Genomic DNA, 27,315 nt, shown 5'->3' with positions numbered 1-27,315 from the left:
TAATATCTTCTTGCCAAACATTACAAGAGGGAAAAACTACCAGCAAAGACAGTGCTACAGAGTTAGAGATGTTATTGCGAAGGTAGATGTTCTTGTTTTGGAGTGGCTGTGATACAACTTCAGCAGTTCATAAATTCGGCAAGATGTCTATTTGAGAAGTTGTAATCAAGCAAGTTTGCGAAATGTTGCCGATGTTTTCTACGAAGACGACATGTCTCCACACCAAGTTGGCAGGGCTTGGATACGGTTCTTCGAACTTTTAAACTTGTCTACATATAGGCCTACTTTACCACAAATCATTAAACAGAAGTACGAGGAAATGGTCACGTCTAATCGTTCTCACATTGATCCGGCTCTCCTTCCACAATCACCACGAGCTGCATACCACCACGGTCTCAGAGTATAGCCTATCATCAGACATGCACAAATATTACAGTCGTGTTTGATGACGAATTGGGAGAAGAGAGAAATTTTATGGATGCGTTTGCATCACTTTGAGTGAAATGCGTTTACATTTTATTAGAACTTAAAACTGTAAATGTCGTTTTTACATATTCACAGCTGGTTTAACCCTAGCAAGACCGGGCTTTTTTGGCACTCCAGGACTTGGGGGACACAGTGTTTTTGTAACAAAACACCCTATGAAATAGCATTTTAACTTAAACCTTCTTCACTACGTCCTAGATACCTTTTATGTGTTGCTTACAGTTACATACCCTTGCTTATAGAAGAAAAACCTTTTATTTCGGTGAAATCTATCCTGTTATCTCCGTCTCGGTCAACTTTTACTCTCTTACACGTGTGATATATACCTCCTAATTAGGTTATGTTTTATATTTTTGCTTTCCGATTGTTAGTTTGCTTTGTTGATAGTAAAATTCCAATTTATGGTGTTGTATTCTGTTACAAAAGTAACGTATTTTAGCTTATAATTGTATTATAATATTGAGCAAATTAGTGTTTTACTCCCCCGGCACGTTTTTGACCGCAACTTTTTTTCCCCAAGGTAAAAAAATGACAAAACCCATCATTGAAAAGCTGATAAAATTATCTTTCCAACGATATATAATTCGTCTTTATAAGAATTTTTTCTAGGTTGACCGTAAATTCTACAGGACTAAATGTGCATGCGTGGACGGGTGGTGCATTGCACCATTCGAATAAATGTATCTTTCAACAAATTTACGTTTGTTTACATCATTGACTTAAATTTGCTCAGTATAAGAAGATGGTCATCGTATTGGCATATGGGTCATCAGGACAGTGTCAACTTGAAATTGTAGGTTAAGTTAATCAACGTTGCTCTACAACGATTGGTGCAAAATACGTTGAACCAGTGTTGTACCAACGATTAACTACGATGGCAGTAGAGTTGGGATAACGTTGTGCCAAAGATTTTAAAACAAGTTGGCCCAACTGTGACGAATGGTGCAAGACACGTTGGGTTAACTTCCACCACAACGTAGTGCCAACGGAGGAGCACTATTTTACGCAAGGCAACTTGGCGTGCTTGGGTGCAAAGATGACTGTTGTGGCCCATGTGTGCGCCAAAGCTTCTGCTGCAGGATGGGCATGGGAAGGATGATTAGCTGATTAGGAGTTCCCATTCAAGGTTCGGGCCTTACGCTCGTTTTTTGACAGCAGAGAGCGTGCAGGCCTACGAAAGCTTACCGGTATAAAACATGTAACCTGTAGGTACTGGTATATACCTGTTTCCCAAAGCAGGTCTAGTTAAAGAAGAACAACTTATTTAAATAAACTAGATCAATGACAACATTTACTACAGTCACAGAAGAGAAATTAATACAGGCTACAGTACCAATTTACTTTCTGCACATGTATCAATTTGCCTTTTTCAATTTTTTTTTATAAAATTCTGATTTTTGTATGCTTGGATGCACATTGCAAAAAAAAACGTGACGTGCCCTTGAAGTCTTATCAATAAACTGTCAAATGAGTTTTCAAAACACCTCCTTTTGCGCTGAAAAATATATATTTTTACATAAAAAAACGTAGCACAAACGGTTGCATTGATCAACTAAACTTTGGAGAAGTTTGTAAAACGAACACTATAAATTTATGGTAAAACAGTAAACTTGTCAAATATACCACTGATTTGTAAAATTTGAGACCTCACATTATTTCGTCATAACATTAGTTAAACGTAATTGTTGTGCATATTGTTAAGACGTAACAACTTCAAGATTAGGTTGCTGCGACAGAAGAAGCGTTTTCATTTATAGAAGGAAGAAATCTCGCTATAGCAGACGTATCCACAGCTGACGGCAATTTTTCACTTGCTGTAATCGCCTTCTTTCCAAAGTCTTGTGCCTGAAAATAAATTCAATAAAATGCGTCCAAAGCAATCTAATGACTAAAGCTATTTCGTTTCGATTTTGTAAAAGTCAAAGTGTGTGGTCTGGAGCCATCCAAATAAATTTGCTAGTTGCAGCCTAAAGATAATATTAAACATCTGGGTGTTCATACCAACTCGACATTAAAAGACGACAATGACATTGTCACGGCGGCTCGTTCGCCCTCTCTTGGGTTTGGAATTTGTGCCAACGTTATTTTTTCGTTATCTCGCGTTTGTTTTTGATGACGTGGCCTGTTCGCGGACCATAAGCATTTTCACCTCTGCTTGGGTCTGCTACTATTGGGAGAACCGGATTTGGAGAAATCCCTATTAGGATCCCTATCCTAGTTGGATTTACAGAAGGCGTTGTTGGATTTTCAAAAAAACTCTGAATCGGGATTTCTCCAAATCGGATTCTCCGAAACGGGCCATTCCGCCTCTTCTGCCTGCCAACGGCCTTTGTGCTGAGAAGCAATGTACCTTTTTGAGTTGGAAAGCCAGTAGTAGGCCTATTCGTGAACAAGCAAGAGAATGACAGGACGCCTTCCTAGACATTTGTGATATTAGTTTGATTTATAATAGTGTGTGAGTCCATACAGTGTGTGAAAAAAATCAAGTTTTTATTCTCAATTGCAGACTCAAGTAAATCAAAAAATAAAGGATTGGAAGTTATGTGTGCGACAGTAGAGCGAGCGAAAGAAGGATTGTAGTAAGGCATCAAGCCTCTACTCTTTATAAGAATCAGACATACAGACAAACAAGACATCGTTATTGCGTTCGAGATAAGTTTAGAGCTGGCTTCTCGAAGTGCTCAATTTCATCAAATTTCAGGCGCATTGTGTTTCTTTAGATGCATGTCTTTGGTGTAATTTATTTCGTGCCTCTATCAATCAGTTGCATGTGGCATACAACGCTTGTTGCATGGCTTACCTGGTTATGCTGGTGCTAGCACGATTTAAATTGAAATTACTTTTCTGACAATACCAGTTGTTTTTTGTTTTCAGCCTACTTTCAACAGAAAAATAAATTCAGAACAGAGCAGAACAACACTGCTCTGGTTTTAAATTCAAAGTTATAAATCAGCAGTCTACGTAAACGTTTGTTAAGCGATGATGACAAAATCTTCATCGTCGACGTCGATTAAGCTTCTGGGGCTGAAGGTTCTTCCTTTCACCACTCTAGGTTGGCGGTGTTTCCAGACTACATAAAGAGCCCACGTGGGACATACAGTCTTCATTTCAAAAATATAGCAACGATTCTATGACCCATGAATGGAGAATTTAAATAACATCCGCAAATTGAGAGTTTTTTATTGCAAGGTTCAAAAAGGAACTGACTTCCATAGTTACTCTTTGGTACAATAAATGGAAATGCTTTGAGCTTAGATTCCAGGAAACAGACTCGAAGTTTGCTGAACATGAGTTTAGTATCTACATTTTGGGCTTTTTATTTTTTTAGATTAGATTTGAAGTATCTGTTGATTAAAGCAACTTAAAAACAGAGATGCGTAGTACCGGGTTATTTTTGTAGCGCTGCTACTATCGCACTACTTTTTTGGTAGCAGCGCTACATTTTTGTTGAAGTAGCAGCTCCAGTAACGGCGCTACTTTGTTCCAATGTAGCGGTACCAATGCACCACATTTCTTTCAGTCGCATTCTCGCTACTTTCCAATTTAAAGTGAAAAAAAAATGACTCGTTTTTGGGGATTTTTTTGGAAACAATGCGTAAAAAAATCAAGGCAGAAATCATTTGACTATTGCGGAAATATCAAGCCACGTTGATACCGACAAAAGTGACACCAACACCAGTCACGACTCTGAGAAAGAATTTTTTGGTGTGTACCATCGCATGAAACGTCGGTACGAAGGAAAGTCCTTTGTGAAGGCCTTTTTTCAGACAAAAGCAAGTCCTTGAGTTTTCTTAGTACGATTTAAAGCGTCTTTTTATTAAATACAACACTCCCATTCCTTCCAGTGTTGCGGTGGAGATACTTTTCTCCGTTGGTAGAGACATAAAAAACCCAAAGCTGGTAGAACTCAGCGACTCGCTTTTTGCAATGGTCGTGTTTTTGAAAGATGCAAACAATAAATTACTACAACGACGTTAAAATGGCGATGTAAACGAATGATATCATTAATTTTTAAGGCCATTTTAACGTCACAAAGTGCTGGGTCAGTTTAAGACAAAAGTAGCGGGAGAAGTAGCAACAGCTGGCGGTACTTTAGACTAAGTAGCAGGTAGCGCGCTACGTTTATGGATTGGTAGCAGGTAGCTCACGCTACTTTAACCCGAGTAGTGGGTAGCGCGCTATTTTAAAAATAGCGAATGCCCATCTCTGCTTAAAAAACAATATGACTTTTTATATGAGAAAGTGGGGTTGGCGGCAAAGTCATACTGGTATCATACAATACTGTAACGGCAACATTATGCAAACTGCAAGTTATTGAAAAAACTATCAAAAATATAAAGGGCTAGCATTCTTTGCCACAACAGACCTATGGTTTAAAATCGTTTTTGCATATTCAAACAGAAATTTTTTCAAGCTAGAAGCAATTGCAATGTTATGATCAAGTATTATTTCATCTTACTCTTGTAATGTCGTCCACCATGAAGTAAAGCATGCTGAGGGTGTGACATATCTTCGATATTGCTTCAAAGTTTCGTCTGGCTGATTGCTCTCTGATGTCATAGACAGCGTTAAGCATTTGAATAGCTTCTGATTCTTGCGCTTCGTCTGAAATAAAGTTCAAAATATGATTGGAAGTAGACAAGTAGTGCCGGCGAGTCTATTAGGCGAACTAGGCAGTAGCCTAGGGCGCAGCTTTCAAAAGGGCGCAGAACCTGTGTTATTTTGTATCAATTTCGTACATTTTTTTGAAATAGTTTTTGTTGACATAAAAATGTTTTGTGTTTCGAATGCTAAAACTATATATACTTGTAAATACAAAGTTGATTTTCAGTATCTTGAATCTTTCTTTTTCTGCTTAGGTTGTGCAAAAGTACTAAATAATATGCTTCAAACGTTTATTCTTCCAATTTTGAAACGTTTTCTACAGGATGCGAAAGTTGTGCACTGTCATTTCTCAGCTTCAATCAAACGTATTATAGTTCCGAGTGACACGTTTCAGGTGGTATTCGTATCAAGCCTTTCAGTCACTGGTTCTCTAACCACTGGCTGCGGCCCAAGTTTGGGGCGCGGAGAAATTTAATTGGGATCGCATGGTCAAATTGGTCATTGCTTACAGGGGAATTGCAAGAAGACTTAAAGCGAAGCGAGGTTGCAAGTGAGCCGTGAAAGCCATTTCAGCAAAACGTAAAGGTGTTTTATAGACCGCAGCGAAAAAAGCTCAAGGCGTATTGTTTTAACCAATACAAGACTGAAAATAAGTGATTAATAGCATCGCTAGAAATCTTTTAAAATTGATGATGCCTCACGATTTGCCGTTATTTCTGGTGCAGATGAACATTTAAACAATATATCAAATGTTTTAACTGCTTTATGAAAATTCTTAGTTACTTTTATGAAAATTCTAAGTTACTGATGCTTTAAGTATCTACGACAAGCCCCAAGCAAAATTTTTCGATGTTAAAACTTATTAAAACGTTTGTACAACAACGCAATCAGGTCTGCGCTGGATGAACTGAGCCACGACATCTACGCTATTGAGTCTGATAACACTCATCGATCGACTTAGCAAAACTGGTAGCAAAATTTGCAAATTACAAACATGGGATTTGAACGTAATCTATATTAATTTAGAAGTTTGCGCAGATTCCCGCAAAATTCATAACATTTATTATTCACGTATAAACAATGCAATGGGGCACAACAGTCAACAACTGACGCTTGTCTAAGGTGCAAAATAACCTTGCGCCGGTCCTAATTGAAAGACAAGAGTTTCCTACAAGTCAGCAATTGGGTCATTCCAGCCCAACTCAACCAGTGCTTCCATGGGTACCGTCTCAGATTTTGCTCAAAATTGCACCAAATGTACCCCAATGGGAGCAATGAAAAATCCCCAAGTTTCAGATGAAAATTCCAAGCAGCTTAGATTTTACGGCCATTTAAACTTTAAGGGCCTCATCCCTTTTTCGTAACAGTGGACCGCCGCGTTCATTTTCAGTGGTTTTTGAAGGCACATATCTTCATTTCTATGCATGCAATATGCCTGAAAATTGGTATTATGGGTATTTCTGGGCTGCTCTTTCAGAATCTGCTGTCATAATTGGACTAGGATGTGTTGATAAAAAGTTACAGGCATCTCAAAACTGGATTTTTGTTGGTCAAAATGTAAATTTTTCACATTTTGACCATCAGCTGTGAGTCTCCCTCTATACCAACATCACCAAATTTGTGTAATTTAGGCAATAAGCATTGTGTAGAAGCAATAGAAGCAAAATGTCTTGATACAAACATGAAATAATGGTTTTAAAGGCTACTGAAAATGGTCACCACTTAAAAAATACCCTTCGGCCCCCTTTTCCGGGGGGGTAAATAACAATGTAGATGGTACCCCAGAGTGATGAAACTTTCACCACTTAAAGATACATGTCTCTGGCTATGCCTGATATAAATTAGAAGATCTCAACTCAACTCCTTCTTATATTACTCAGCTATTGAAAAGAAGCAGTTTTCCTGTACTCGGCCTGTACATTTTTAGGGTCATTTCATATCAAAACAGCCAATATGAAGATATCTTGTATATGGTACCTCTCAGATTTTGCTGAAAAGTTGTCATACTATGCTTTAGGCTACCAAACAAAAGAATCCTAAGTTTTAGATCAATTTGAATTTCGGGCGTTACCCTCATTTTTGACTTGAGGGGGGGGGGGGTAGCGAATAGCAATTTCAGCCATTTTCAGAGCCCTATAACTTTTATTGTAATTGTAGTAGAAGACTAAAAATTGCTGTGATAGTTCATCATAAACTATACTACACAATTAAATAGTAGAAAACAACATCTCTTGATGCATAAGTGTTAGGTGGGTCATCAAAATCCTGCTTTTTTGCCTCGTGTAAGTGCTTTTTTTCAATTTTCAAATGCTTGTGCTACCCAAACCAATCAAAATATTTCTCTAAAACCTAATTGTTTGTAATATTGGGAAACTTTTCTTCTGCCAACTTGAATTTGGGAGTTGTGGTGCCATTAACAGAGATATTATGGGAGTTTGAAAACCCTATCAGGCAGAAATGGCCCTTTTTTACCCCTATGTTTAGAGCCCCGAATGACCACGTGGGCATTTTATGGTCATGCTGAAAGTTATACCAGACAAACACATACATTTATTCTTTCATTTCATGAAATAAAATCTTTGGTTATCAAACTCCTTCACTATAAATTTTATGTCTTTAAAATGTAACATTTTGGTAATTTTTGGCAAATAATCTCAAGTCCGTAATGTAGGTCAGAGAAAATTCAACAATAATTTATCATGAAGACAGTGAAAATAATTAGGTACGGTGCTTACTGATCATAAACATTGGAATGCTGACATTGCATGCATCGAAATGAAGATATGTGCCTTCAAAAACCATTGAAAATGAACGCGGCGGTCCACTGTTACGAAAAAGGGATGAGGCCCTTAAAGTTTAAATGGCCGTAAAATCTAAGCTGCTTGGAATTTTCATCTGAAACTTGGGGATTTTTCATTGCTCCCATAGAGGTACGTTTGGTGCAATTTTGAGCAAAATCTGAGACGGTGCCCATGGAACTTTTATTAATGTTGGTTGAGTTGGGCTGGAATGACCCAATTGTAAACTGAGCAAATAGCAGTTGAGCAAGTGACAATCGAGCTTGCAACACATCAGCAAGTAGCTGAAATTGGCAAATGAGGAAAATGAGCACGTAACAACCGAGCAAACTGAAACTTGGCATGTCACAAGTCAGCAAACTCAATTTAGCAAGCGAGTCCGAACTGAGCAATTACATCTCATTTGCTGACTTGGCAGTAGCTGAAGTGTACTTGTTGAGTTGAAATACTTATTGAGTTGTCGCATGCCGAGTGGTCTGACGACAGGTAGACAAGGTTTCTAATTTTCTGATGTAATAATCTTATTTTAATCACAAATAGATTGTTAAATATCGTAAGAGCTGATAACGTGATTTCCCTTCTGAAAAGAAAATGCACAAGCCATATAGTTTTGAGTGCTAACTTTCTTGATTGCCCAAGATAATATATATGATATGATGTCAAGTGACATTGAACTGCGTAACAAGCTATACACATTTTTGCATTAGGCTATCAAAGCTTGTAATCTCAGCTACCATAAGTAACATAAAAATCATTCACCGAGCAGCTTATTCTCCAAGTGTTCTCCTTTATGTGACAAACCAAGCAGGGAGGCATGGGATAGTGGGGCCGTTTTCTTGCTCACCGCATCAAATAGAAAGTCATACCATATCTCTGTCACCTGCAAATTATATTGAATGAAAGAGATCGTTGAAAATCACTGCCATTGTATGTGCACAATGTGATTTCACTGGAGGGTAGGGTGCTGCACACGCTCCATGAAATTTAAAATCTAATCCAAACTTGCTTTGCCTGTTTTTTGTTTTTGTGCTAATGAATATTGATTATAAATCCGAAGTTTGGAAAAATTTCATCAACGTTTGCCCCAGCCATAGGTGCAGTTTTTGTAATAAATTTAGTAAAAAAAAAGTTGTCACTAGAGGGTGCTGTTTTAAAGTTGCACAATTTAAGAAATGTTTAAGAAACACCCCATGTTTTTCTACACAATTTATAAAAAAAACTTTGTTCTGATTGGACCTTTGGATCTACAAATATGGACATAGTGGTATTCAGTTTTTGCTCTTTACTGTCAGTAGTGGCGAAAACAAGTTTTACTCAATGTGTACGCCATTTGCGTCGATAACAAGTCGGAGAAGCTTCGAAAAGGAACTGCAAGAGTCATGAATACCTCTTTGAAGTATTTTGGTCCATTCTTTTTAAGATTAGCCTCCAGCGCTTCTAAACTTTGGTGGTGTTTAGTCGAAACCCCGTTCTCCAGGTAAGACCAGATGCCAAAATCTAGGGGATTAGGGGATTCGGGGATGAAGGAGGCCATTTGTAGTTACAGATATCCCTGGGTCATTCTTCCTTGGAAATGAAGAACGGCACATTGGCTGAAAGCCAGTTTTGCGTTCTCTTAGCTCCATGTGAAGGGGCAGAATCTTGTTGGAATGACCAATAACTGTTGCACCTCAAAAGGAACCCTCAAGAATATAATTTCGGTAGTTTTCTTGGTTCAATTTCACTCCTCAGTCTACAAAAATCAATGGACTATTGGACTCTTTCCTGATTCATTGACTGCAGCCCATACCATCACTGATGTCACCCCTTGTCTCCGAGTGACTACCTGGGGTTCCACGTCACTATCTCTTGACCAAACACGATCATTTTGACAGTTAAAATGATGCTGAACATCAAATTTCTCCTTATCGCTGAACACAAGGTTTGGCAGCGTGCCTCCTCCTTCAATACGTGAGAGCAGAATACTGGCTCTGGAGAGACGTTTCTCAATGGTATTGGCATTTAGCAACTGTTTCTTCATGTGTTTGAATGGACTCATCTTAAAATCCTTTTTGAGAACTGAGAACATGGTTCCATAGGCCACGTTCGCATCCTTTGCCAGTTTTTGAATGGATCTCTTGGGATTTCTTCGCACCCTTTCTCTGGTTGCTGTTATCAATTCTGAAGTTCTGGCGCTACGAGGGCGACCTTGGCCAGGTCGACTTTTGACATTTCCAGTTTCTTTGTGTCTTTTGAGAGTTCTCCAGACCAACATTCTATTAATTTTTAAGTCCTTGCAAATATCACTCCTTGACTTGCCCGATGTAAATAGCTCTATAATAGCTGTTCTTCTATTCAAATTTTCATCCATGGCCTATAAAATTTAGGCCTCTAAAATATATAAAATCGAGAAATATTCAATTTACTAACATTGTAACGTTAAGTATTGATGTTAAACACAGTTGTTCGAAGTTGTAACGTTAGTTAACCCTGTATTTACCGACCACAATAATCCTAAACTGCTATGAGAAATGCCGTCACTGTAAAACGATTTACTAACGATTAAGGGCACAATAGTTTTATTTTGTTATAAGCATCCAGTTACTTGCGCAACAAAAGACCTTAGTTGTGTGGGTGTCAGACTGCTACATGGCCATTCCGCAGGCCACTAGATATAAATTGGGTTGGGTTTATATCAAAGGTTTAGTAAAACATTTAATGTTTTCTGAAATCCTTGATCGTTATTTTTTTGGGACACTAAAAACTTATGATGGTTCAGTGGTTTGCCATCCCGGTTAGGGTATATGTTATCGCAGCACACGAAAAGTATGGAAATTACATCGAGAAAGAAAAATACCTTGAGTGGTGAAAAACATTCGGATCAAAACAATACTCAATAAATTATTTTCAAACTATCCGTGTACCAGCAGTCAAGTGCTTGCGTACCGGCAGCGGTACGCGTAACACAGTTTGAGTAGCACTGCATTAGGCTACAATACACATCCAAATTTCATAATAATCGAATCTATACTTGAGAAATAAAATTGCTACCTGAGAATACAGTGAGTGAGCCACATCCATTTTGTTCTGCCTGAAGAAAACATTTGCCATATGAAAGTAGCCACCAGAGGTGTGAATATCCACTGTGCCCCATTCATTACTTGCGTGGTAAATCTATGGCATATTGTAATATTTGATACCTTAGATTATCATATATGCACACTAGACGATCATTAATCATTATCTTATATATCTATCTTAGACTATCACAAACAAAATCAAAACTATACAACAAAATTGTAAAAGGCGGTGAACGCTTTTTTCATAAATTTGTTACTTAGTTGAACATTAACAAGTTACAATTGAAGACAACAAGACAAAGTAAGGAAAAGTAATAGAGACATGACGTGCTACAAAATATACCATTTAAAAACTGCACAAAGTCATTCTTACAAGCAGCACACTCAAGAGAACTTGAAATTCCTGAAACAGTGAATGGGCTTTTTAAACTGGTTAGATTTAACTGTAATAAACCGGCAAGCATGAATCACTTACATCTTCAGCGAGCATTCGTAAACCATTTTCGTAATCGCCTTTAGCTGCATACAGTAAGCCCATGTTTCGATATAATTTTGATTTGATTTCGTCTGTGGCATCAGAAGATTTCAAAACTGTCCATTCAGCCTGAGCTAAATATTCGTCCGCTTGTGATAACTTTCCTAAACCTAACAACAAATATTTCATTATTTCTAAAACAGCATAACCCCAGAAGTAGACCGCTCCAGTGAATCACGCATTACTTTTGATAAATGTGCTATTTTACAATGTGTTGCTTTACAACATATAAAAACACATAATGACAGTAAATACAAAAAAAATAAAGTAAAGAATTTAATAACACTGTGGTTTAAACTGGGCTGTGGAGTAGGTAGGATTTTGGCATGTCCGGAATCATTAAAAAAAAGACGACTTCGACTTGATACAAAATAATGAACAATAAAAGGTTAGTTTCCAATCGTTTTTTTAAACATTGTTTCTTGATCTCTGTATTGCGCTTTAAAACTTTACCAAAAAAGGATGTGCTGGTTCTTGCCAGTTTTTGTGAAAGTCGTTATTTCAATATGGATCGCAATTTAAACGAAAGTATTAAAAAAAAAAAGAAAATGGACAAACATTTAAAAAAATATGAAACTCTCAAATATTTGGTAACACTGAAGCCGGAATCGTAGATGTTTCGCCCGATTCTACAGCCTTGGTTTAAACTAAACGCACATGTAAGTATAATTGTTTTGTCATGACTGATTCACGTAACAAAACGACAAACATTGACCGAGCGCCGGGTACCAAAGTTACCAGAGTGTCGTTCCTTTTATAGTTGGTGTTGCTTATATTATAATTCATGCTATCCACTAGGTGTCATTAAATGAAGAGTTGTTCAGGTGCATATCGGAAAGTTGAACATCATCGCTGGTCAGTCCGTTTCGTAAGCTGAGTCGGGTTTATATGTCACAGGCTACAGTTGGTTGACTTATTTAATGCCTACTTTTTCTCACCTATACTTGCTTCTCCAAGGATAATGTAAGAAGGTACTAAGTTCACTGAATTCAATCCATGAACGTCAATGCTGAACCTAAAAATCAAATCCTGTATCGCAGCTGTTAAAAGTCTACTTGCACTACATTTTCTACTGAATCACAAGTCACTTAATGTCATGCTCAATATAAGTGTTAGATGATTTTAGATTTTAACAATAAACTTGACTGATTGCAAGAACCTTCAAACGAAATCAAAATAGGATTATAAGTTACACAATTAGGCACTTTTTAGCTTGTAATAGTAAAACATCTGAACCACCAACACAGGTCCGGTCACAGAGATTGACACAGGATTTGGCTTGGTAAAATGTTATTGGTGTTAAATTATTTCATTCCCTAGGTTCTGTTGACTAAACATGCTCAACTAAAGCGTGTACTCTACAGTTCAACGGATGCAACCTATTTCGTCCCCTGAAAACATCGAGAGAAAATAGCCGAATTCGCTGATCGGAGTTCCGGCAAACATTTTAAAATTTTCCCTTGAATTAATCATTGAGAATTAATTTTGAATTAACCATTTTATGGACCACCACAAAATAAGTGTGACTTCTTCTGTGTAATTTTGTCTAGAAATGTTGGTTGGAAGTGAATATAGATCATGCCAGTGTGGCAGCTCGTGATCATTTGCAATGGAATAACCCTGACCCAAAAGTGAAGTTCAGTTTATCAAAATATCCCTAACCCGAAATTCGGTTTATCAACTATTATTTCAAGATACTTAGCGTTGTCAACTGTTTCAGCAACTTCGATTAGCGACTTCGGCGTTTCTGTATTTTTCTCTCGATCTTTTGAGGAATTTGAGGAAAATTTTGAAATGTTTGCAGCAACTCCGATCAGCGACTTCGGCTCTGTTGTTTCTTTTTTCTGGATCTTTTCAGGGGATAAAGTGTTCAGGGGACGAAATAGGTTGCACCCCAGTTGAACCATCGTCGCTTAATTTTGTTGTTTCTCTATTCACATGTGTAGGTAATATTCACTGAACTATTGAGGCGAAATGTGATGTAGCGCTTGTACAGTACTTCCAATAGCGAGGTACAAATAGTACCGTAGCTTATGCGTGTACTAACCAACCAATTTTCTCTTTAATATAGACACCAAAACTCACCGAAGGGATTGGATAGCTGCCGGTACAGCTTGACTGTGCTTGCCTTCAAATAAAAGCTTGCGGCCAATTATTCGTGTTAATTCCATCATACTTTTTTGTCGATGTAAGAGATCTTTTTGCCTGCACCAAAAAAAAAACATTCTTAACGTTGCTTGTCCCGACACTTCTACAATTTATTTTTCTTCTTCTTGCTTATGAGGCAGCAATTCAGGCAACATCTCCCAATTGTTGCAACCAGAGTAATGTCTTCATATCAGGGTCTATGAGATCCACATGTTCTGCAGGTCGAAACACTGGACAGTGATTAATGATGTGCTGTGCTGTTTGACAGTCACCACAAACACAGGCTGGTGAGTCACACAATCCCCAGGTAAACATATTGCGCTTGAAGCGACCAACACCAGTACGGAGGCGATTCAGAGTCACCCATTCTTTTCTTGGCAGGTCTGAGCCAGGTACCTAGTACCGTAGTGTCTGGTGTGACTTGGAACTGGTTGGGTCGTGAGATGGTTTCCCAGCTGTCTCTCCATGACTTCATCAGGTCAAAGTGACCTTCATGAAGCGCCACAACGTGTCGAGAAAAAGGGTGCCTGGAAAGCAGGCGTTGACGTGTGAGCTGTTGTGGGTCAAGGACTACATTGTGGAGGAGATGGCGATCATTGACCTCAGCCTTTAATGCGAGCCGTACGGTGGAATTCTCTCTGCGTACTTTTGGTGGGGTGATGCCTGAAAGCACTGGTAGTAAGTCTGCGGGAGTTGGACGCAGGCATCCAGTGATTATGCGCATGGTGTCGTTAAGGGCGATATCTACTTTTCCGGCGTGTGTGCTGCGGCACCAGACTGGAAAAGCATATTCGGCAGCACTGTACACAAGCACTAGGGCACTAGTGCGCACTGTTGGGGTTTTGGATCCCCAAGTCGACCCAACTAGACATTTGATAAGGTTTCTTGCTGATGCTTTGGCACGAACTGAGTCACAGTGTTTTTATACGTGAGCTGCCGATCCAAGGTCACTCCCAGATCTGTAGGGCAGGGGTCATGTCGGATAAGGGTTTAATATAGGGGGACTCGTAACTGGCGGCCAGCTTCCTTGTTGTTGAGGTGGAAAGGTGTGATGGTGGTTTTAAATTTTACAAACTTTACAATTTATTGAAGCATTGTTTATCCAAATTGTTATTGTGATGAGTATTATGATTTAATAATGCTTTAAGCTATTAGACCGAAGTATTAAATTAGTTTGCCACAAACCCACAGGTTTCATGTGTTCTTAGATAAAAGCTGACACAAAATTGCTAGATTAAATATTTTAGCCTACTAGAAATGTAATTCGTGGTGATACCTAATTTCTCTTTCTTCTGAGGAATTCATAAATGGTACAGAGCCGTCTAATGGTACAAGAAGTTGGCATATTCGCTCTGTGAGACTTAGCCAGTCTGGTTCCTGATCAGTACCTCTGGTAAAGAAAGAAGATAATGTAATAAGCTTTCATTTAAATCTAGGCCAATTCATGGACATTTGGACATAGCACAAAATAATATTGGTTTCATGCAAGATTTTCAAAAGTTATTTCCCAAATGCAAAATAAGAATGAGAACTGCCATAGTTACCAATCACTGGGGCAAGTAGAGTAAATAAAGTAAATTTTTTTTAGTAAGTTATTGCAATGTGATTTTCGATTATAAATGTATTGCGATTGTGGATGTAAGTTCTGGACAGGAGTAAGTTTCCAAATCCTAATTTGATAGGTCAATAAAAAGTCAAGTTTTTATGGTTAGTTAATTTTTCAGTTTTAACTAAAACAAACATAGCTGAGTAACACTACAACATTTAACATTATAACAAACAAAATGTAACACTTCAATACTCTGTATCTGGTTGAGAAAGCCATACGTACAATATTGATTTCATATATATAAAGCCATGTACAATATTGAAATTAAAATAAAATGGGAAATGTTTTGACTACGCATGTAGTCCTTTTCAAGCCTGTAAAAGAAAAATATTTTTACATGCTTAAGAAATATCCGAGAAACATACAATATAACAAAGCATGGTCCAAGCTATAAACTGCTATCCTCGTCGAAAACGTTTCGCTATTTTATTTTTGCTAACTGAAAATTATGGTCATTCCCCTAAGCACGATTTTTTTTTTTCTGAAACACAAAATAGTTTTTATCACCCACTCTTTAATTCTGAAGATATATTGTTTTGGTGGTAATCCACTTCTAGCTACTTGCGTTGCGTCTAACCTACAAAACAATTTATTTCAGGCGAAAACTCCATCAACTTCGGAAACAAGATCGTGAATTGGGAGCAGGATTTTCGTGGAAGAGGAAAAATCCTTAATGCGTAAATGCGCAATTGGGGAAATTCGTGGATACAACAAATCTTTCAATTGCACGTTTATTTTGGAATAAATTTGCTTCCATTTGACACGGTTAGCTCCTGCATACCTACTGATTATTTTCACATAGTTTTATCTGAAAAAAAAACAAACCTTGGCGTAATGGATCCCGAAAACGATGTTGGTCTGTAGGAAAATATGTATAAATTACTGCGAATCCGCAATTTTCCTAGTGCTTATTTATTTAGTGAAAAAATATCAATCCAAACATTTTAAAGACTTGAGAACACAATAGCAGTGATGACATTACTCATCAATTGATTGATTGAATCTTTATCCTCGGACTGGGAAAGCTTCTTGCAGAGCTTAATCCTGGCAGTTTCCCATACTTGTAGATGCTTTGAATCACTGACGCAGGCCTGGTCACCAAGATTGACAGAATGAAGTTTCCAATTGTTGAAGTCTTATTGCCAGGGAATTATTCCATCCATTAGATGCTGCTGAATAGAGCGCAGTCTGTAGCGCCAGAGAGCTCTGACGTCATGTTCACATCATTAGAATTGTTCCAGAAAGTTCTGGCCTTTGAGCACATACCGTGAACGGCTTTGCACGTCTCGGGAATTCAATTCAGTAATCAACCTTTTGTAAGGCGCTATGCCGAATTCCAACCATGGTTCATCATTATGTAGATTTACACTCGTGTTGTGTTGTATGGTCGTATGTAAAACTCGCTATTCCACACTAGAATCTTTCTCGCTACTGCTTCTACTTCTGCTAGTATAACGTTTGAATCAGTTTAGTATTATGTTTAGAGTCTCTGTATGCTATGATTTTGGTGCAGCAGCTATGATTTCTGACTAGACTGTTAATAATGTAGAAGCGACAATACTTTATATCCAGCTTTTGGTGGTGGAACGTTAACCATTGGGGTGCTTTCTTTTCTTCCTTTTTGTGTGATTGGATCGAAGATTAAAATCATAAACAAATATACTTGTGAGCAAGCACTACTCGGTTGAATTTCAGTCAGTGGACAATACAGCAGCAAAGTCGACCTCGTGTCCGATCATTCCTTGCCGACTTCGCCCAGGAATGTCGACATCTGACTGATGGCAGCGACTGCGTAATCAGCGTCCGCTACATATTTCTGGTCACCCCGACGTAACCCCGTTGCTCAAGCGCACACACCGAGAGTCGAACCAGCGCCGCTTCATCTTGAAGCTTCTGCGTTCCAGAAATCACACGCTAACCAACTGAGCTATTGGGGCGGACACCATTACACAATCAACAGTGAAAAAAAAGAAATTTATTAAAGAAATTAAAATCAACAACACCGCATAAGATACACAATAACAACACGGAGAAATTAAAATGATTTAACAAAGTCTTCAAATATTTTTACTCGCTCTGCGTGACGAGTGCGCGCGAGACATACTATGGCATCATAGTTAGTGCATTGCCATTTGTTGCCTTTACAAGGCAGCATGGATGCAACAGATATTACGTCACATGCTGGGAAAATGAAGATGTCCGGATTTAACTGATCCGGGATATTTTGCATATTTCAAACATGAACTATGTTCCTGTTACTGACAAATAAACCATTGATTGATTGACATTTGTAAATTTATAGTTTCGGGAGAGAGTTTGCTTTTTTATACCAAAGACAGGCAAGACACAACAATAACACAGGGTTGAGCATTACAACAGTATATTACATATTTACAAATAGTTCAACATTCAAACGTTTTCGACTTAACTTAAGTCCTCATCAGGAATCTGTAAATAATTATAAACTACAATAATTTCACTTCTTGACAGTGACTACCGTAACTAACTAACTAAACAACTAACTAAAAGCATCGAGAAACACGCAACGATTAAAAGCAATGGAGTGGAAAACATACAGACGAAAAATTACATTAAGAAAAGGCAACTGCACGACTAAGTTACAAATGAATTTGCACCACGGGGTACGTAATGTAATTTTTCGTCTGTCTGTATGTTTTCCACTCCATTGCTTTTAATCGTTGCGTGTTTCTCGATGCTTTTAGTTAGTTGTTTAGTTAGTTAGTTACGGTAGTCACTGTCAAGAAGTGAAATTTATTGTAGTTTATAATTATTTACAGATTCCTGATGAGGACTTAAGTTAAGTCGAAAACGTTTGAATGTTGAACTATTTGTCAATATGTAATATACTGTTGTAATGCTCAACCCTGTGTTATTGTTGTGTCTTGCCTGTCATTTGTAAATTTGTCTCCGGCTCTGAACACCCCCACACTAGCCTACATAATATATAATACATGTTTAAATAAGTTTCTACATTCTCTAATGCATATACAGGGCTCCCACTCGGCATAAAATCATAAAATAGCATAAAATTTTACCCCCATCATAAAAAGTCATAAAATTGTCATAAAATTTAACCATTGGCATAAAAAAAAAACTTTAAATCCAAATTACCTTGATTGGAGTGAGTGATCTTTTTAGGCAGTGTTTATTTTGCCTAAAAAGTAAAATCAACTTTTGCTATTAGACCCAATTATTTCAAAATCAGACCAAACAAATTTCAGAAATGGGTGCATGAATTTCTACAAAAAATGTATCAAATATCTGATTGATCATTTGCTTTTGAATCGACCAATACTGAAATATGCTCAGTATCTTCACCCAGAGAAACGAAGTGCTCATGGTGCTACCAATGCCATCTCGAATTTGACCATTAGAGTGGCTAGTGTGATGAAGGGATGTCTTTCATCTGTGTTTGACATTCCTAACTCAACAACAGTAGAAGAGCTTTGCGACAAGGTTAGGGATAGAGACCAGTGGCTGAGGTACCAGTATGAAGATGTTGAAGAGGAATGGTATAAAAAAAGCACAAGTGATACCACTAATGAGTCTACAACTTCCAAAAGTCAACATAAATATTCCTATTGGCAAGATGCCTTAGAAAGATGTGGGTTGCTGCCGGCTGATGAGTATGAAAACCGTCAATCAAGCTACAAACGAATTGACCACATTGGCTGAAAATAGTACAATTGCTTGACGAAAATGGTACTAAAAAATACACCCAACTTACCAATCTTGCTCTAACTGTTTGTGCATTAAGTCACGGAAATGCTGCTCCTGGACGCGGCTTTTCAATTAATAAGGCTCTACTTGCCAGCCATGGCTACACAATACAAGAAGATACCATTGTATCTTTGCGAATTGTTAAAGAATGGATAAATAAGTTTGGAGGCACTTTAAAATTGCCTATCACACAAGAACTTCGGCAACAAGTAAAAGGAGCAAGAAGTAAATATATGGCTTTTTTGGAAGAAACAAAGATTTTGAAAAAACGGGAGAGGCAGAATTGCCAAGAGCAAGAAGATGCTACAGGACTTGAAACACAAAAGCTGTCTCGTAAGGCCTTGCTGAATGATGACATTGAGAGATGCGAGATTGGGTTGAAGACTGCAGAGGAAATTATTGAGCAAGGGAATGCTAAGCTGCAAGAGGCTCTTTCTAGTAAAACACTTCATAAAAACGAACTATTGTCTGCGCAGGCGAAAATTAGTATTGGCCTTGAGAGAAAGCGTCGGTGTGATAAAGAACTGGCTGCCCTTAAATTGAAAAAAGTGAAGTTGGGGTGAAATGTAAGGGTTATTGCTGCTCACCATACTTTGCATATTTGTGAAGTGGAATAGTGGCTTTTCAAAAGTTTTTGAAACGTTGTAGACTGTAAGGGCAGCCTTTGTGTTACACTTTCTGTACCTTTGTTTGCTTTGTTTTTTAATTTAATTGCATTTCTTCCTGTGGCCAATTGTGGTGTTTTCAATAATCAACCACTTTGTATTGTGAATCGAAGCAATGTTATTCATTTTTAAAGTCTAATACTGAAAATTTTACAAAGGAACCATATATACAGCTGGTAGTTTTCACATTTAAGTATTTTACCTTGTAAGAATGTAGTGTGGTTGTTCTGAATGCAGTATAATAAGCACTGCTGCTGTAAAAAGTGTTGGTTTAAAATAGTTTTGCCAATTTTTAAACCAAAACACTTTTTAACGATTGCATTTTTACCATTCCAAGTCGTGCAATTGTTGTGTACATAATCTTAAAAATTTGCCCAAAACATAAAAAAAGCCATAGAATTGTACTGAATATCATAAAAAAAGCATAAAAAATAGCCTGTTTTGAGCATAAAATCATAATAAAATTGGACAACTCTAGCGTGGGACCCCTGCATATATCTGAATTATATCTGCATCCTAGGCAAAGGCTACTCTTTATTACACTTCCTTACCTTTTTCATGACCAGATCAAAATGGATATAATAAAAGCATGGCCGCTCTTGCGCAATGGCAAAATTGCTCAAAACGCGAAATTTACTATCGCCATCTAGCGGTTGCTGTTTTGAACTTATATTTGCTACATGACGCTAGTGTATTATTTTACGATTTTATTGATGTTTCAATGGCAATTCTAGGTTCACCAGAAGAGATTTAACAGCAAAGTTAGTGCAGACGGTCAGAAAGTTTTCAATTTTATTAGGGACAGGGTTTGGGCCTAGGTGAAATATTTGCAGATTGCTGAAATCAGAAAAGCGGTTTTGGTCTAATTTTTAGTGCAAAAAGAGGGATAGCAATCTTCTTACATGTGCCATTTCAGTTTTTGAGTTTAAACAAACGTTAGCCTGTTTTATTTGAAATTCGTGTTTCGAGTTTTTTTACCAAAAATTCGTGTTTAGGGGAATGACTATATACTGTAGTTTCATTCTTGCAATTTTGAATACAAGTAGAAAACTTTTATATGACCAGTGTTGGGCACGATAATTCATTTTTCAGTTAAGCGATAACGATAATCGATAAACGAAAAATGCCTAAAGCGATAACGATAAACGATAAATCAAAAAAAGTTAAGCGAAATTATCGCCGATAATGTCCGATAACGATATTTCTTTTTTCTTGATTGGCGCTGCCCCATCCCATGCAGCACGAACTGTTTTCATCAACATGCCGAAAAATCGAACATAATATACTGTGAAGGGACAAAACTTTTTGTAAGTTACTGTAATACTGTATGCATAAATAGAATCGCAATAGCGGCAGTGGATATCGAATCTTCAACCTCTTGATCCAGAATCAAACCACTGAGGTAACCGCCGTGCTTATAATTATACCTTCAGATACCAGTTGGATGCTTTTATCAATTGAGTTACACTGCCGCTTACGTGCAGTAGGCAAAATAATTAAATCAAATGAAAATACCATAAAAAATCCCAAACTTTGTATTTTGCTTTCTGCTTAAAGGGCTGTTTACAGCAAAGTCAGCAATAATTGAAAAAATTCTCAAAAACGCAAAATGCTTGAAAATTTATCAGTAATCTTAAGTGTTATTGGTAGTAAAAATGTGCATACTGTGAAATCCATCAAGCTTGTCAAATTAGTCGTGTTTGTTTAAGAACAATAACATAATTATCGTAATTTCTTGATAATTTCAGATAATTTTTTATGTTTTTTTTGTGAACACCATCATTTTATAGCAATGGCAGAACGCTGAGTTGTTGAGATAAGAATTACAATGTAGGCACTGTATTAGTGGGAATAAAAATATTTGATTGAGGTAGGCTATGTCGCGTAGGTAGGCTACAGTAAATGAGAAAGGTTATATATACTGTATTTAGCATAATTTTACCACGCAACTCGATCCACCTATTGTCATGCAAAAACTACTACAAAATGCAAAAAATGTGATGCCGGTCTGCATGTCAAATGCTTCAAGCAATATCATATTCCGCAATGACGATGTTGTGTTACTTTGCTAATTTTCATCTTCATATTTTTTGAACTTTCATTTCAATAAAGTGCTCGTGACAACAATGACAAGACAAGACATGAACAAGACATTTCCCATTTATCACTTTGAGCGATAAGTAAAATGTAATAACACTTAAGCATTACGCACAAGAAACTTGTGAAATTTGATAACGGATTTGCCTAGCGTCTTATATATAGGACGGCTTTTTTCTCAAAAAGTACAAACACAATTAGGAAAACAATAATTGTGATATGTTTTTTAGGTCATATATAATTATGCAATATTTAACTTTTCCGAAATTTTTTTTAAGTACTTTCACTTTTGGCACAAATGGGTTAACTTTTTAAGTTAAATGGCACTTATACGTTTGGTTATTATTTTTGGATTAAAGTTATATCGCCAAGCTAGAAAAAATCGATCTTACAGTCTATAACCGATCTTGTGTTGTTATTGTGTGTGAATTTTGTCTTTTCATCTGAGTTTGTGACGTAACCACATGTCTCAAGGCAAGTTCTTGCAATTTTAGTTAATCTACTCATCTAAAGATTAATGCGCTTAAAACAGTAAGTTTCTTGTTTTGACGAGAGAGATTTTATTTTTTTACGACAATTACTAAAAACTAACACTTCCAACAAAAAAAGAAAACACAAGAATAAAATAGTTGATCGTGAGGTGGCGCGAAAGACCATGTTTCCGATGAAAAAGCGGCCTCGTATTGCGACACTTTCACAAACCACTTGTCAATTTCCTTCGCTTCAAAGGAAGTTGTGCCACCTGTGCGCTTACATTTTAATTGTAAAATTCACTCGCGATTGCCCATTGCAGCAAAACAACAAGAGACTTGTTGCATGCATTTCATTGCATTGCAATTTGCAACACTAAAAATTATTGTGTTGTCAGGGCCGTCGCTGCAGGGGGGCGTGGCCCCTCCCCTGATAACGACCTGTGCACACACACTTTAGGCACTGAAGAAGAACTGGTTTTAATTTTAGTTTCATTAACTAGGTGGCTAGTAAAAATATTACTTTTCATGGTCTTTCCACTTGTGTGTTGATCCGAAATAAAATTTATCAGCGAATAATTATCGGCGATAATCAAATATAGCCTTTGGCGATAGACGATAACTGAAAAAATAATTGATCGATAACGATAAGCGATAAAAATTTATCGCCGAGCCGATAATGCCCATCACTGTATATGATTCTTGTTGAATGAGTTAAAAACACAACAAGTACCTTACCGAAAACTTCTATCACTGAAAGCTTTTAAATCTTTATTGTCTTGACACGCAGGCTTCATGCCTATTTGAACACAGTTGGAAACGTTATTGTAATTTACTTTCGCCTCGAATTTCTGTTGGACTCCACTGTTTCAACTTCATGTTTAATGTTGGAAGTTTTCATGTGATTCAAATGTAATTCCTTGGACTTTATGGTCACACCTCCCATCTTCAGTGATTAAATTTAAATTAAAAAATGTAAACAGAAATTAATACTAATATCCTAATATATTTTAAAATTTATATGAAACATACGAATCTCTCAAAATTTCCATTAGCTTAATTCCTAAATTTTGAAGTTGGTTGAACTTTGTGTCGATGTCATCTTCAAGGTTCGAATTCTTTCGAGATCTGCAACATGAGATTTAACAGGGTAGAGAAATGAGTTTTTTCAAAACAAAGCATTAGCATCAACTACCAACAATATAAATATGCAAAAATAACATAAACCAAACACGATCATTCTGACAGTTAAAATGATGCTGGACATCAAATTTCTCCTCATCGCTGAACACAAGGTTTGGCAGCGTGCCTCCTCCTTCAATGCGTGAAAGCAGAATTCTGGCTCTATGAGAGACATTTCTCAATAGTATTGGCATTTAGCAACCGCTTCTTCATGTGTTTCAATGGGCTCATCTTCAAATCCTTCTTGAAAACTGTGAACATGGTTCCATAGGCCACGTTTGCCTCCATTGCCAGTTTTTGAATGGATCTCTTGGGATTTCTTCACACCTTTTCTCTGGTACATAACTGTTATCAATTTTGAAGTTCTGGCGTATCGAGGGCGACCTTGACCAGGTGGATTTTTGACATTTCCAGTTTCTTTGTACCTTTGGAGAGTTCTCCAGACCAACATTCTGTTAATTTTTAAGTCCTTGCAAATATCACTCCTTGACTTGCCCGATTTGAAGAGTTCCATAATTCTTTCTTTCTTCAACAGATGGACAATGTTTGATCAGCTATGATCTCCCATACGAGCTGCCTCCATTTTGTTCTGTCTTTCGATTTTATTAGCTCTACAATAGCTATTCTTTTATTCAAAATTTCATTCATGGTCTATAAAATTTAAGCCTAAAAAAAAAAAATCGAGAAACATTCAATTTATTGACATTGTAATGCTAAATATTGATGTTAAATACAGTTGTTTGAATTTGTAACGTCAATTATTGATAACCCTGTGCAGTGTACAGTAAGCAAAAGACTACATCACTGATTGTTTATTAGGGTGAATTTAAAAAAAATTAAATTAAAAAATCAGATGTATCGTACTAAAATTGGTGTATGATACTATAGGACATTATATGATGATATAGGACATAATATAATGTATAATGATACTATATAATGATATAGGATGTAAAACCAACTTTTTATCTTTCTTACAGGATAACAAAAAAAGGGGCTGTGTAGTGGATAGTGCATACAGTGAACTTTTAACTTAGGCAGTGGCTATTTGACCGGCGCCGGTCTTTGAATCTGAAACACTATTTGACTGGTCATGACGTCACTCTATAGGCACTTCTTTCTTTTTCACTTTTAAAGCAAAAGACGAGAAGAGTGCGTATATAACTTGTAAATTCGACGATTATCTTTAACTGATTAGATGGCGCGTGGGTTACGTCTCTGGTTGGTGTTCCAGAGGGAATGAGTTCGATACTTCGCGGAAGCGTTTTTTTTTTTAATGTTTAACTAAATTTTAACCCGAAGTGACTCAATCGTTAGGCTGCTGCATTTTTGTAGTCAATTTTTATTTTCGGAAGCGTACAACCCAATTTTTTATGTCTTTTCAACTATGAGTAATAAAGTCAGAGTTTTTTAATTTTCTTGAATTTGAGAATTTCTCTGGATAATTTTCCGTTCGTCATAAGAGGATGTGACCGTGTTTGCCAAACGACGCAAAAATGTAATGCGTTGTTTGGCAAACACGGTCACATCACAAAAATGTAATGCGTTGTTCGGAAAACACGGTCACATCCTCTCATGACAAACGGAAAATTATCCAGAGAAATTCAAGAAAATTAAAAAACTCTGACTTTATTACTCATAGTTGAAAAGACATAAAAAATTGGGCTGTAGGCTTCTGAAAATAAAAATTGACTACAAAAATGCAGCAGCCTAACGATTGAGTCACTTCGGGTCAAAATTTAGTTAAAAATTTAAAAAAAAAACGCTTCCGCGAAGTATCGAACTCATTCCCTCTGGAACACCAACCAGAGACGTAACTTACGCGCCATCCAATCAGTTGAAGATAATCGTCAAATTTACAAGTTATATACGCACTCTTCTCGTCTTTTGCTTTGAAAGAGAAAAAGAAAGAAGTGCCTATAAAGTGACGTCATGACCGGTCAAATAGTGTTTCAGATTCAAAGACCGGCGCCGGTCAAATAGCCACTGCCTTTAACTTAAGGTATTCAGTGCCGTTTTGTTACCTTTCTTTAGCAGATTTTAATGCAGCTGCTATTTTTTGTCGACTTCTTTCAAGTTCTTCTTGTGTTTGATCCCACTCTGATTCTTTAGCTTGAGAAGCCATTTGCTTATCAACTTTTTCACAGATTTGCAATGAAAAGTTGTATGATAAACAACGTTCAGAAATACCACTGGTTGAAGTCAAAGCAAATCACATTTCATCAACCTATTGATATTGGAACTGTTGTGCATTTCTCAGGGTTGGAAAAATCATGATTTTTTTAAAAAAATCAAAAAAATCGGATTTTTTTGATTTAAATCGGATTTTTTTGATTTAAATCAGATTTTTTTTATATAAAAAAAGCGTCGAGTCTACTTGGGGGAAGAGATCATTTTAGTAAGATAGCAGAATTATTTTTAACCATTTGATTGATTGAAAGGCTTTGCTTTGCAAGTGTTTAATCATTTTTGTCATCATATTGTAGGCTAGCCTGTCTATTGCACATATTTTTAAGTAGGTGTGATATGTTGTTTTATACTAAATCATAATGTGCATATCAAGATTGAGGTACGGTACATCTCAGACTGTCATCTCACTACACTAAGATCTTCCCTTACGTTTGAGCACACATCACTTTGCTTTTTTGCTCAACTGATGCATAGCCTACAACCAGACTTTTTGCAAAGAAAGTTTAACTGCGTAATATGATTATGTTACTGACGTACCATACCAAAACAATAAAAGTTCAGATGACACAAAATTGCAGTTTATTTTGCATTGAGAAGTTTGTACATAAATACAAGCTCGCCAGCTTTTGCAGTGCCCAATCAATTTCGAACTTCTGATTGAACCAGATCAAAAGTGGAAAAAACTCGCTCAAAAACTATGTTTAGTGAACAACACTGTTTGTGAACTGCCAAGTAAACTAAGTTGCCTTTCAAAGCATGCATAGCCTATAGCCTTAAGTATTTAAATATAACTTTTGTATTACAGACAGAGAAGCAGTGAAACGTTTGTTGATGGATTTATTTTTATTTTAGCAAATAAAAAATCATTTGATTTTTTTAATTGATTTTTTTGATTTTTATTGTTTGATTTAAATCATGATTTAAATCAATGATTTAAATCAACAACCAACCCTGCAAATAAATGTTGATCAAAGTTTTAATATACAAAACATCTGATAGAGGCTACAAAATGATCAAAACATTTAGCTGCCAATAACTGAACTCTTTCAGTTGAGTTGAGATTTGAGGACGTTGGCAGTCATTCAGTCAAGATTGCTTAATTTGCTTTTAATGAGTCTTTCTGCGTCACGATGGTAACATTTAATTTTTACCATAAGGTGGCAGTCACATTGTATAACTTAATAAATAATCGAGGTTCGAGTCTGACGAAAAAAAAGTGGTTTGATTTGGTTTACACGAGCTTTCGGAACACAGTTCCCTAGTCATGTGCTATGACGAATGGTGTTGAATTTAGTGAGTGGTTCTTTCATGTGGCTCTTTGGTTTAGCTTGAGGCTGCCGGCTGTTGAGTTTCTGTTCTGTTAGGCACTATTGCTGTGAAATTTTGTTGAACCAGTTGTTAGTAGATTAGGTGACGTACAGAGGTGGGCAGTAGCGCGCTACTTTTGTAGCGGCGCTACCAGCGGCGCTACTTTTTTGGTAAAAGTAGCGGTAGCGGCGCTACTTTTTAGTTGGAGTAGCGGCTGCAGCACAGACCAATAGAGTACGCGGACGAGAAAGCTTTTTCTATCGTAAGAGAGAAGTGACATTAGTAGTCTCGTTCCATCGCTCGTCTTTATCTAGCGCGCAATCGCAAGAAAAGCAAGTCTTTCGCAAGGTTCTTTACGCAGCGTTAGCTATGTTTTTGCTTTGGAATGAATATTGATTGGTTTTTGTCATTAGTTGACCTGT

The 27,315-nt window shown here is 37.0% G+C and overlaps 1 protein-coding gene across 2 annotated transcripts; it reads right to left on the bottom strand.

The window, feature by feature from the left end:
- Positions 1-1,980: 1,980 nt before the first annotated feature.
- LOC145787733 (zinc finger MYND domain-containing protein 12-like) lies at positions 1,981-25,631 on the bottom strand. 2 transcript variants are annotated; one of them, XM_082599543.1, is made up of 10 exons: positions 25,420-25,631; positions 23,246-23,341; positions 14,908-15,021; positions 13,569-13,688; positions 12,422-12,498; positions 11,424-11,593; positions 10,920-11,042; positions 8,649-8,769; positions 4,946-5,091; positions 1,981-2,331 (listed from the first exon to the last, which is right to left on the bottom strand). In XM_082599543.1, exons 1-10 carry the CDS (start codon positions 25,518-25,520, stop codon positions 2,206-2,208), a joined length of 1,194 nt encoding a protein of 397 aa, XP_082455669.1. In that variant the 5' UTR covers positions 25,521-25,631; the 3' UTR covers positions 1,981-2,205. The 2 variants fall into 2 exon arrangements, with proteins under 2 accessions (XP_082455669.1, XP_082455677.1); XM_082599551.1 differs by lacking the exons at positions 23,246-23,341; positions 25,420-25,631 and adding an exon at positions 22,952-23,174.
- Positions 25,632-27,315: the final 1,684 nt, after the last annotated feature.

Source organism: Aplidium turbinatum, chromosome 2, assembly GCF_918807975.1.
Source record: "Aplidium turbinatum chromosome 2, kaAplTurb1.1, whole genome shotgun sequence".
In the NCBI taxonomy this organism is placed as follows: Eukaryota; Metazoa; Chordata; class Ascidiacea; order Aplousobranchia; family Polyclinidae; genus Aplidium; species Aplidium turbinatum.
The sequence above is the reverse complement of the archived record's forward strand: the minus strand, read 5'-3'. Positions and strand labels throughout refer to the sequence as shown.

Bases quoted from the DNA above. Each gene is read 5' to 3' on its own strand.
- LOC145787733 (XM_082599543.1), bottom strand. From the start codon at position 25,520: ATGGCTTCTCAAGCTAAAGAATCAGAGTGGGATCAAACACAAGAAGAA. The intron at 11,594-12,421 runs GTGAGAAAAAGT...ATTTGTTGTTAG, and splicing joins CCTTGGAGAAGCAAGTATAG to GTTTAGGAAAGTTATCACAA. The intron at 5,092-8,648 runs GTGAATGATTTT...ACTTTATTTCAG, and splicing joins CTTGGAGAATAAGCTGCTCG to ACGAAGCGCAAGAATCAGAA.